This window comes from Vidua chalybeata, chromosome Z (assembly GCF_026979565.1).
Source record: "Vidua chalybeata isolate OUT-0048 chromosome Z, bVidCha1 merged haplotype, whole genome shotgun sequence".
Taxonomy (NCBI): Eukaryota; Metazoa; Chordata; class Aves; order Passeriformes; family Viduidae; genus Vidua; species Vidua chalybeata.
In genome coordinates this window covers 52,646,670-52,659,527 of record NC_071570.1, presented here as the reverse complement: position 1 = coordinate 52,659,527, position 12,858 = coordinate 52,646,670, and the positions used below count along the sequence as shown (strand labels likewise).

Below are 12,858 nucleotides of genomic sequence, written 5' to 3'. Positions count from 1 at the left end.
GTGATGATCTCATTGTGATGAGAAGCTGTTTGGATTAACTTATTCCATCTTGTAGAATCATTCCCTTGATCTCTATTTTTCATTAAAATGCTTTTATGGAAGAGAGTGGTGAAAGTTTCAGGAAATGTAACTGCCTTTCAGAGGTGTTGTGGTACCTTGTTTCTTGTTGGTGTTTTGAAGCTGATGCTTGGCTGGGATATTACAGCAGTCTTAATGAGTAAATGGGCATAACTGGAGCTAGATGCTGATTTTAGAATGAAAGACCTCTAGTACTCAAACTCTTTTCTGTCAGTAGTTCGAGCCTCAAATTGTTAACATTCTTAACGCAAATACTTTGATCTTTGTCCTAAGAATTTGATGATAAGTCATATGTATTTTTAAAAAAATGTACTGAAACCAATTTGTCTTCTTTTTTTTTAATGTGCCAGGGGTGTGTTTAAATATGTCACAAATTAGTTTTGCTCACGGTGCCCTGTGTCCTGTTGCAAATGCAGACTTTACCTGTGTGGCTGTGCATTTGTGGAAGTAATGTTGTATTGCAGACACAAAGCCTACAGCCAGCTCATTTCTTTTCATAAGCATTTATTATTCTTGGTATTTTAAAAAGTGAACTGTAGTGGGATAGATTTAAATATGAAGTGTAACACAACTGAATTTGCTGATTTATTGAGACATGGGAAAAAGTTAGGTTGTTGGCATTTTTTTCCTGAAAAATAAATTCCTGACAGATGTGGGTATTGCATATAGGAAGCAGGTGTTCTTGGGAAGAATAAGTAAAGGGAATTGTTGCACTTTTATACTGAGCTTTCTCTGTAACAGCTTTTACTAGTAATCTTGTATTTTATTTCTTTAGTGTGGTCCTGACAAGCTGCTTCTGGTGTCAGTTACAGACCTTCTACCATGAGCAATTCTACTCCAGCTACAGGTACACGTTAAAAAAAAAAAAAAAATCAAAGTTCTTCAACTGTTCTTTCTCTGTGTTGTTTCTTTTCCCTTTGTTTTGTGTGTGTGTTGAGGAAGATGCAGTAAGTATATTTGTTTGTTTATCTGTGATTTTAGATCAGACAGGAAGTTGAAAGTGAGAGAAACTGGTACTAGTTTTGTTACTATTACTTCCAGCATTAGGTGTACATGGAGTGTTAATGACCTATGGTTGCATGAAGTAACTTTATGTCAAATAAATTAACTAAATTATGACATAGACAGTTTCCTGTCAACAGTGGTTTCCAAATAGTTTATTTTATATCAGGGCAAAGGATAGAGCAGATCACCTTTTGGTAAGTGTCTGAGACTTGCTATATTTTCGGTGGGGAAGAAGGAGGAGTCTGAGGAGCTAACTTGAAGATTTTTCTTTTTGATTTTTTTGACTTGCACATGTCAGGTTGTTTATACTTCTGCTGATCAATTCAATGTGATGTCCAAATGTTTCTGCTTGGCTTGAAATAGGATTAGATTATAGCTCAGCAATGTAATAGCTGAAATATGTACTATTAATTAACAGTGCAATGACTGATCCTTCACAGTGGTATCCAAGATGTCTAAATGATATAGAGGTTTTTGGGATATATTAGTAGGCATTCTCACTAATAATTGTAGAAATCTAAAATTAAATATGATCTCTATTGAAATGCATGTTTTTACCTAATATGGCTGCTCCAGCTGCAGGACTTGTTTTTTGTTGTTATGTTTGGGGTTTTGGGTTTTTTTTGGTCTGGTGGGTGACATATCTAAAATGTGTACCTCTCTACCTCAAGCTACTCAGGGAATACATTTGTACCAGTCATGAATTGTGATTGTAATGAACTTTCCTTTGTACATCAGGAACCAATTTTCACTTTGTCCATAAGGCTTCTTTTAGTCTGTCTAAAAGCATTTTTTATTTTCACTCAATTGAGAGTACAATTCAGAAGGGTGATCACCTTTGGCATGCTTTAAAGAAATGTTGAATCAATTTTGAAATTTAGATGTTGGACGATACGGATGGTTATCACTCTGCATCAGAATTAATATCAAACCAGAGCTGGAGAAAGAAGCATGGTTTAAAAAACTATGAGGTTTTATATTTGAGATGTGCTAGCTTTTATTGCCGATTTAGTAACTTAGCTAAGTTTTGCAAGAAAATAAACACTTCAGTAGTTTGCCAGTTAGTACCATTTTGTCACCAGAAGGTACTGCTTCTCTCATATAAAACTAAAGGCAAAATTCATACTAGGCTTCATTTCCTGCTTTCTTTGGTCAAGCATTCCTTGACTTAGTATTAAGTCAGTGACATCTTGTCCATTTTGAACTGAAAAGTAATAAAATAGGTTGTTAGAGTTTACTCGTAATATGTCCTGTCATGAGTTGGTACCAATATGCGTTTAATATGGTCATGTTTGTCTCAAAGTTCACATTTTTCAGAATGCATCAGAGCACATGAAGCTGTTTAAAATTTCTTGATGGAAAAATCAACGCACAACAGACTTTTCTGTTTTGCAGGTGGGAGAATTGTTAAATGTGGTATGGCTGGGGCTTTGATCATCCAACTTGAAATTTTACAGGCTTCCAGTAATAAAAACATAATATATAATAATAATAATATATAATCTGTAAACATCCTTATGCAGAATGACTTGTGTGAACCAGTTCACAGCCTTAGACTGTATGCAAAACCTACAGCAAAATCTGAAATTTCTTATAAAGCTCATACAGAAATTTCTTCCCAATCTTTTGTGTTTCTCCTTGGAAGGCTAAATGCAACAGATTAGTTATTAAGGCTATCTCTCCTGCCTCCTTTGCAATTGCTTCTAGAACAATATGCTTGTTCCAGATATGGTGTTCTGCTTTAAAGTGCTCTCAAGGATACTGAGTAATGTTCTTGAAATGTAGTCATTGGTCACTTACCAATCCAAATCGGTCCCTTACAGGATCCAAATAGGCATATGTTCAAAAAAGCCTCACTTCTGGCAGTATATCAAAGTGGAAGATGTAAGAGTTTGTATGGATTTCATGCACTCTACCTTTTTCAAACTTTTTTTAAAACTTAAAATAATTTGGAACAGCAGGCTTTCTTTAATAAAGTAAAAACAAACCCAAAACCTTGAGTTAGCAATTCAGTCACAGAAAGATAAGTTGGTGATAAAATGAAAATTAATGTATTACCTCCCAACTGGGATTTTCCCCTCTTTAGTGCAGCTAACATTTTGTAAATACCTTATGTAGGCATTTGGGGAGAAGTTACAGACCTCCCATTAAAAAAATCAAAACAACAGCAAATCAAAACCAAATCTTCAAGAAATAAACAAACAAGTCCAAAGCAAAGCCAGACATACCCCACCCTCCCCTTACTATCAAGATTTGGAATAGCTGATGATATCTTCTTACACTGTCGTTTTGTTAGATATGAAATATCCTTTCTTAGGGTTCGAAGAACTAAGTACCTAAGTTAATGTCAGTGCTGAGGCAGCATCCTTTAGGTTTTGATATGTACACTGTGCAATGGATTTGTCTTGTTTACTTGTTTGTTTCCCTCCCTACAATATTTTAGGTAATGAGAAGAAAAGAAGTAAAGGAAAAAGATCGCCATGTTCCCCTTCACGTGTCCTTCATATTCGTCAAATTCCAAATGGTGTTACCGGAGCAGAAGTTATTTCATTAGGTCTCCCTTTTGGCAAAGTAACCAATCTCTTGATGCTAAGAGGAAAAGGTCAGGTATGTAGTTTTCAATGTTTCAATAACAAGAGCAAGACTGAAGATGTGGTTCATGTTATGATAATTTTGATCTTGACCTTGAATGAAATGATTGCAACAATGTCTAAATATTTAATTGATAGCAGAAGACTTTAATATTTTTAAATGTGAAAGGATGTTTTGAAATTTATTTTAAGTTTTTAATATGCTTTTGGATTACATAATAAACTAGAAATTTGTTAATGATATTGCTAAACATTATATCCACTTTATGTGAGAATATATAGATGATAAAGAACTACATTGTCACTGTTAATGACATATGTCTTCAAAGAGCCTGCCTGCTTAGAGTTATTAACATGCATGTAATTTTTTGACATCTGCTTAATCTTGTTAGTTGTGGCAGAGTAGTTCGTGCCATGAAGAAACACAGAAATCCTAAAAATAATAAGCATTCATTAAAAAAATTGTCAGGAGCACTGAGCTGGATTAATACAATGCATAAGCTAATGGATGTTTTAGTGTTCTGTTCCAGCTTTTTCAATCAGTTTGCATTTCAGCTACCTAAGTAATAGTGCTTGATTTCAGGAATTTAACAAATTGATTAACAGTGTAGTACTTTTAGCAGCTTTGCTTCCCATATATCATACTTATTCCATCTCTTCTTAAATTACATAGTGTACTTACAATGTAAAATTTTCTAAGAAAACCCACAAATTGAATAAAACAGCCTCATAAAAATGCACACACAAATGCATTCTAATACTGGGTAAATCAGTATTGTACTTTCACATAATCTTTTTCTAGTGAGAGTGGAATTGGGAAAAAATGATGCTCTTTTCTCTCCTGTAAACAAAAACAGCATTGAAATCAGCTATGTATTGGTTGCAGGCATTTTTGGAAATGGCTTCCCTAGATGCTGCTGTTTCTATGGTGAACTACTACACTCCTGTTACACCTCACCTCCACAATCAGCCAGTTTATATTCAGTATTCCAATTACAAGGAACTTAGGACTGACAATCAACATAATCAGGCTGTAAGTACAATATTTCCATTTAGCAGGATATAATTGCATGAGTTGTGAATGCATGTGTTAATACAGAAAGTATTAAGGTGTTTTCTGCTTCTCACGTTACCCTGTGAGTGATAGTGCACAAGAAGATGGAAAGGGTCTCAACTAGGACAGGAAAGGGTCTCAACTAGGACAGTTGATTCCAACTGACCCAAGGAATGTCCCACACTGTGTGATGGTGGGCTCAGCACTGAAAGCTGGGGCAAGGATGAGGATGGAGGGATGTTCAGAGTTGTGGACTTTTTCTTTCCAAGTAATTATTACCCTCAATGAAATTCCTACTTTCTTGGAAATGTTTAAACACTTCTCTGCCATTGGGGGAGGTGTTTAAACACCTTGTTTTGCTTTACTTCCACATGCAGCTATTGCTTTGCCTGTTCAACTGTCTGTGAATGAACCCATGAGTTTTCTCACTTCCATGTTTCCAATTCCCTCTCCCATTGTGCTAAGGGAAAGTGACTGAGCCATTGTGTGGCACTTTGCTGCATATGAGGGTTAAACCACAACACTAGTAAATAAACAGGCTGCTCTTCGCTATATCAGTAGACAAATTCTGATATATATAATTTCAGTAACTTCTTACAGACAGAATCTTCTCAAAATCTGTAAAATTATTGTGAAGGAGCTCAAGTTCAAAAGTAGTTCATCATAATGACAATGAAATCAAGTGAAGGTGGCAGGAGGACTGCTTATATGAACAAGGAGCTCCTGATTGGGCTTAAACATAAAACAGAGGCATAGGAAAGTTGGAATCATGAACAGGTGCCTCGGGAAGATTATAGAGCATTAGCTAAACATGCTCTATAATTAGAGCATTATCTGAACATACGGTTAGGAAAGTCAAAGGCCACATGGAGTTGTCTCTGATGAGAGTTGTGAAAAGCAGCAAGTTTGGTTCCTTGAGGTGTATCAGCAGTAGAAATAAGATTTCTTTTTTCTAAAAAAATATGTAGGCCTGCTGCTGAATGGGGCAGGGACAAAGGAGATGGAAAAGTCTGAATTACCGAGAGCCTTCTTGGCAGCGTGGTGGTTAAGACTTGCCTTGGTATTACCAAGCATATGAGAAGAGTGGAAAAGTCTTGATGAGGGAAGTAGGGAAGAATCATATTAGAGAACATTTAAACTAATTTGATAAACAAAAAGTCTATGACCCTAGTGAGATACACTTTTGAATGCTGAGGGAGCAGATCGATGTCATTGCAATACCAATGTACAATCTTGAAAATGTCATGGCAGTTGGAAAAAGCTACTGAGGACTAGAAAAAAGAAAGTCCTTCCGTCTCCTATCTTAAGGAAGGACAACATAGAAGATGAAAAGAAAGACCTGGGGAACCACTGCTTGATCAGGCTGACTTTGGTCCCTGGATAAGGAATGGAGCAACTCATTCTGGAAACTATCTCCAAACATTCTAAGGAGAAGAAATTGGTTAGTCATAAAAACCAGATTTTTAAAAGGACGTTATGCCTGACCAATGTGATGGCCTTTTATGGTGAGATGGCTGGATTGGTGGACGAGACAAGAGGATATTGTTTATCTTGACTTTGGCAAGACTTTCGGTTTTGTTTCCAATAACATCTGAATAGATGAAGTGATTAATGCAGTCTAGTTAAGTGAACTGTGAAGTGATTTGAAAGGCTAAAATGGTTGTGACCAATGGCATAAAGCTGGGGTCCGGTCACTGGCAGAGTACCCTAGGGGTTAATACTGGATTTTGGATTCCTGGATGAATTTCAATTGACCTCACATTTAGATACATAAGTTATATACTGTGATGTGTACATCATGATTTTTTTTTTCTCTGTAAGAATGTTGACAGTAGTGATTTGGGCATAAATCATTCATTTGTGCTGGCACAAAAGTCACACAAGTCTTGCAAGCTTGTCAGTCTGGTAAATATTACTTGTCTCTTTCCTCATCTAAGATTGCTGTATTGGTTTGTTATCTGTGAAACCAAATAAATAACAATATTTTTGTTTTAAGGATGTGGTTTGCATAACAGCCTCAGGAAAACTATATGTATATTTGCAAATAAGACTCCTTGGGTCTCTTTCTAAGTATTTTCAACTTGATACGTGCCACTTGCTTTCTTCAATAACAACATTGTCCACTTTTAAAAATAAGCTGTTTGGCAGTTATATTTGAATTTTATCTAAATTTTAAAGAGAGCCTAGTAGGGTAGCTGAATACTGTTACTGTTCTAGTCCCTAGGCTGAGCCCTGAAATACAGATTATTTTGCAGGGTTATATCTTTCTGAAACTAGGTAACATGTACCATGTGCCCCATTTAATCTGTCTTCCAAAGAAACAGTGTAGCTGAGACATGACTTTAAGTCACAAGACTGCATCTGGAAAGGAGCATCTCTCCTAGTCCTGCTACTCACAGGAGGTATGAAGACCTCTTTGGGGAAAACCCATGAAAAACAAGTAAAGAGACTTGTGTAATCACAGAAGTCTAGTTTAAGGAGTGAGATTAGAACCTATTTTTTGTGGTTGATAGCTTTGCTCTGAAAGAAAAGTAGGGTGTGCAGGTTTAAGCTTATCCCAACCAAATCTTAGTTCCTGATGAGAATTAAATCCTAGTAAAGCAGAGCAGATAGTTTTTGGTATGCTGACTGGTTGTATGTCTATCACAATATGACAATATTATCATCTATAATATTGCCAGAAAAATGTCTAGAATGACAATAGTTTGCTGAATCAAAGAAAAATAGTTACAAAGTAGTAGCAGTTTAACAAAAAGAAAAGTTGTAATTCTGTGAATTACAACACAGGGAGGAGCACAGAAAGTAAGAGTTATGATTTATTTATTAATGTGGGATTTGAATCAATAATATGAAGGAATTATGGTTTTATGTAGTTATTTTTTATGTCCTTTTTATTTAGGAGAACTTTATTTCAGTATGAATAATTTGTATGTAAAATAACAGCACTCTCTGCTATGACTTAATTTCAGAGACCCCAACCTGCACCGCAATGTGTGAATGCTGTGCAGCACGGAAACCTGGGTATTACAAGTGCTCTTGCTGCTGAAAGTGGGGTCCTTCCAAGTCATGGTTCTGTTCTTCGAATCGTTGTTGAAAATGTTTTTTATCCTGTCACTTTAGACATACTGTATCAGGTAATGAGGACTGCTTAAAGAAGTCAAAATCTGTTCCAATGTTGCTATTGTAAATAAATAAATTTATTTTTTTAATACCTGTGGTTCCTGAATCTTCTGACTGAGGACTGTCTCTTTAAAATAATTTCCTGAATTCGGGAATCTTGGCTTGAAATAGTTGTACGTAAATGATATTCAAGTAAACAGGACTTCAGTACTCAGATTTTCATGTTGTCTCATTTAGTTCCTTGCTGTGGAAGTAGCAACAAACTTGAACTCTTAATTCTGCTTTCATGATGAGCTAGTGAATACCTAACTGAATGTTATGAACTTGTAAATCCATATTTTAGCACTCTTTTAGCTGAGTAACCTTTGTAGTTTGCTGTATATTTAGGGTTTTATGTACATTTTTATGCCTCAGTGCAAGTGATGTAATATACAAATTGCTTGTTCAAATTAAATGTTTTTGATTGTTCATCTTTAGAATGGCATTTGTCTACCTCTGAAAGCTTAGAATAATGGTAGGCTGTAGTTATGAAAGACATTGCTATAAATTCTGCTAGGTGTTTGAGCTATGCTGTTGAAAGCTCTAAGTTTAAAAATAATAACTTTAAGACCACTTCTTTGTGTCCAAAATATTTGTTGATACTTTGCAAATATTGCAAAGTTTTTTATACTTGAAACTTTTGTAATTAGTAGTAATTTATGCAGTAAAAACCATGGCCCACATATGAATTTCTTAAATAATACAATTTAGAACAACTGGGATGATTTTTTAGGAACCTGCAGACCTTTCCTGTAGGAAGATTCTTTTCCTGCTCTGCTAAGGTCTCAAACAATAGTTGTTTTTAGCAACACTATGTTTTTCCTCTTACCTCTTAAAATTTTCTGTTTCTCTGTATCTCCTTACCATGATATTGATTAACTAGCGTACATATTAGTTGCCATTTGGATCTAAACCTTTGTATGTGTCTTGGAGTGTTGCTCACTCATTACTGAACCTGTGCAAATACTACATCAGCTGTTTAGGATTATTATTGCATTCAGAATAACCTCAGAACAAGCTCCTGTGATTATGGGAGCTGTACCAGTTCTAAGAATGCAAAAGCAAAGAGGAAATTAATACTAATTTACTGTCACTTGATTTTAGTCTACTTCAGTGCAGCACAACTATATTTTCAGTGTTTGAATTCCTCTCACTCAACTACTTTTCCAATATCTCTTGAAAATTTAGCAGTATTTAAAAAGGGATCTTATTTGGAGTTCTTAATAGAGGACAATCTCCTCTAATTAAAACAGCACTTTGTGCCCAATAGCTACAATCTAACTTTTACTTTGTGTGGTAAGGTTAATGAAAATGAGTATTTTCACTGACCAGTATAGCATCTTATGGAACACTAGTAGGCAAGCTGTCATCCCATACTTGGATTGTATTTTTTAAGTTGTCTTACCTGTCAAAAAATTAATTTTTTTTAACTACAATTCACCTTAAAATATTTATCATAAGAAGCTGAAAATTCAGTGTTATCTTTGCAGAAACAAAGTTGATATATATATAGTGTGCTTAGGCTTAAAATCAAACAGAAAGGAGTACATTAAATTTCATTACCTTAAAAAGGTCTATTAAGTTTTCTGGATAAAAATGGAAAAGCATATGTTGAGAAGCTGTATTTAGGCATTTCTTAAGAGGAAGTGTTTTATCAACAGGAACTCAAAGACTAATTTTAAATTGCTGTGAAAAGGTTTTTGTTCTGTTTTCTACAAGTAAATGATGACTTCAGCATTAAAATCTTGTTTCTGAGAGATGGAGAAACTGGGCACAAATGGTTGGTACATTAGTCTTGTATCACTGATTCTAGGCCTAAGAGGCTGGCAAGAGACACTTATACTCATCTTAGACTTTTCTTTCCATTGCAGGTTTGATATTTCTCAGGGGTTTCTGCTTTCCTGACTTTGCATTGATTCTAACAGTTTGTTTGAAAACTAATAGTATTTCTAAAATTCACCTTTCCTCTTTGACTGGACATTTTTTTCCTGCACTGCATGATACGTCCTAGCTTTATTTTTGTCCTCACTCTTTGTGGCATTGCTTTTGTTTAAACACCTTCATGTAATGCACACTCTCATTTTGAATGTATATATATTTAAACTCAGCCTTTAATAGTATTTCTGCAATGCTTATGTTTGCAATAAATCAAATGCCATTTAGGTATAAATTATAGGGGTAGGTTCAAATTTAGGTCTTTGTCTTGCTTCTTTCCTCGTTGTTTTCTATGTAAGTGGTGGGTCTTAATAAGCACATCAATTAATTAAATTGTATTTTATTCAACAGATTTGCAGAATTTGTCTAATGTAGAGAACATAAATAAATAAATAAAACTTGACATGCAGTTTGCAGTTCCCATCTCAGCTGACTTCCAGTAACAAGGAATAATATCAATAGAAATAGATCCATCAGGTCAACACATGGCTCTCTTGTGTACTTGAATAAATTCTGGGTGTTTTGACCATGGGATAATCTATTCAACACCTGTTCCACTGACATCTGATGTGATGTACCTTTCTCAGAGGGGAAAAGGGTTCTAGTGTAGGAGTTAGTGGGGCTTGTTGACAGCTTTAAACTAGCTTGGAACAGGGAAGGGGAATGTGTATAAGGTAGAGAACAAGAGGCTGGAGAGCAGCTCTGTGGAGAGAGACCTGTACATCCTGCTTAATGGCAACTTGAATATCAGCAGTGTACAAGGTCTGGAGGGGAATCCTTATGGGGAGTGGCTGAGGGCACTTCGTCTGTTCAGCCTGGAGGAGACTGAGAGGAGACCACCTTGCAGTTACAGCTTCTTCAGAGGAGAAGTGGGAGACGCAGGTACTGATCTCTTCAGTGTTGTGACCAGTGACAGGACTTGAGGAAATGGAATGAAACTGAGTTGGGGAATGTTTAAGTTGGATTGGAAAAGGTTTTTCACCCAGAGGGTGTTCGGCTCTGGAACAGGCTCTTCAGTCAGGGAAGTGATCACAGCACCAAGACTTACAGAGTTCCAGAAGCCTTTGGACAATGCTCTCAGGCACATGGTGCGACTCTTGGGGTATCCTGTGCAAAGCTGGGAACTGGACTCAATTGATGATTGTTGTGGATCCCTTCCAACTCAATGTGTTCTGTGATTCTATGACTTGTGAAGTCCATTTCTCAAACCTCAACTCTGATTTGTGTTATCCACAATTTATCTGCAGACACTTGGCAAATGCCTGTTTGGACTGTCCTTCCCTGTTTAGTTGATTAGACACTGCTAATTCTTCAAGGAAATTTTATCCTTCTTTCCCATCTTTTGTAGCCTTTCTTTAATTTTTTTTTTTACCTGAAACAAAATTCTGAGTTCACACAATTTTTGTTCAGCTCTCAAAACAGAAATATTTTTCAAAAATTTATTTGGAATATTAAATGCTAGTTTTTAGTATGCATGAATTACTCACTGCTTCTTAAAGCCCATATTTTTTCCCTAACAGATTTTCTCTAAATTTGGCTTTGTCTTGAAGATTGTCATGTTCCATAAGAACAATCAACTTCAATCTCTGCTCCAATATGCTGATGCAATGAATGCATATTATGCCAAAATGGTAAGTATAGTGTATTCAGCTTGATTTTGTTTGTTTGTTGGGGGGATTTCCTTGCCAAGGGACAGGGGAAGCATTAGGAATATTTTGACTGTTAACTTTGTGATTTCTCACTATTCTAACATTCTTGCTGCGCATTAATACATTTGAGATCTCTCTTTAGTTAAGATGACAGCACTCTATCATCAACTGCAAACAAATGTATAGCATATACTCAGGACTTGAATGAGTCTGTCAAAACAAAAATCATTGATAATATTCCCTCTCAGTCTTCTTGAGGCTGAACAGGCCCAGCTCCCTCTGCTTTTACTTATGAAAGAGACGCTCCAATTGCTTAATCATCTTTGTAAGTCTACACTGAACCCATTCCAAGAGCTCCATGTCTCTTTTGGGCTGAGGAGCCTACAACTGAACACAGCAGTCCAAATGTGGCTTCACCTGGGCTGAGTTGAGGGGCAGGATCACCTCCTTTGATCTGCTAGCACTGCTCTTCATAATGCACCCCAGGATGCCACTGACCTTCTTGACCACAAGGAAGATTGCTGGCTCACAGGCATCTTGTGGTCCACAAAGATACACAATCTTTGTAAAGCTGCTTTCCAGCAAATCAGGCCCTAGTCTGTGATTTGCATTTGCCTTTGCTGAATTTCAGAAGGTTCCTTTTTGCCCCCCTCTCCAGGCTGTTGAGATCCTTCTGAAGGGCTGCACAGCCCTCCGGGGTATCAGCCACTCCTCAGCTTCGTGTTGTCAGTGAAATTGCTGATGAGGCCTCTGCCCCTTCATCTAAGTCATCTTTAGTTCTCATATAAAGGGAGCAGGAGGTAATAAATAGTCAGATGTGTAGAAAAGCTTTAGCAATCCTTTCATGACACCTGTGATTCAAGTCCCAGAGAGGCAGACTAGAGACCTTTTTAGACCAATGGTCAGGTCAGCAGATGGGTGCCTCTGTTCACTGTGGCAGGGCATCATCTACAACAATTATACACTGCTTCTGGGTATTCTTGGGCACAGGATCCATCTGCTCTGTTGTTTCACTTGAAATCATGCGTAGGTCTGGGACTTGTATTGGAAAAGACCCTTAAGGTCATTGAGTCCAATAATAAACCTAATGCTCCTAAGTTCACTTCTATACCATGTCCTGAAGCACAACATCTGCACATCTTTTAAATACCTCCAGGGTTGGTGACTCCACCACTTGTCTGTTCCAATGCCTGATAACCCTTCTGGTGAAGAAATTTTTCATAATATCCAGTCTAAACTCCCCTTGCAGAACTTGAGCCCATTTCCCCTTGTCATGTCATTTGTTTCATGGGAGAAGAGACTGACTCCTACCTTGCTACAGCTTCCTTTTAGGCAATTGTATAGAGAAGTAAGGTCTATCCTGAGCCTCCTTTTTCTAAGGGCAGTC

General features: G+C 36.6%; 1 protein-coding gene across 9 annotated transcripts in view; it reads left to right on the top strand.

Annotated features, from left to right (window-relative positions):
- The window catches only part of PTBP3 (polypyrimidine tract binding protein 3), a 38,185-nt gene that overhangs the window by 14,128 nt on the left and 11,199 nt on the right, over positions 1 to 12,858 (top strand). For 3 of the 9 annotated variants that reach the window (XM_053932188.1, XM_053932186.1, XM_053932180.1), the window contains exons 1-6: positions 853 to 925; positions 2,387 to 2,478; positions 3,527 to 3,690; positions 4,561 to 4,707; positions 7,698 to 7,862; positions 11,343 to 11,453. In XM_053932188.1, the coding sequence (XP_053788163.1) occupies positions 2,439 to 2,478; positions 3,527 to 3,690; positions 4,561 to 4,707; positions 7,698 to 7,862; positions 11,343 to 11,453 (627 nt within the window). In that variant the 5' untranslated portion in view covers positions 853 to 925; positions 2,387 to 2,438. Of the gene's footprint in view, positions 1 to 59; positions 144 to 852; positions 926 to 2,386; positions 2,479 to 3,526; positions 3,691 to 4,560; positions 4,708 to 7,697; positions 7,863 to 11,342; positions 11,454 to 12,858 lie in introns of those variants that run through there. The other 6 variants (XM_053932181.1, XM_053932183.1, XM_053932182.1 and 3 more) reach the window with 4 other exon arrangements.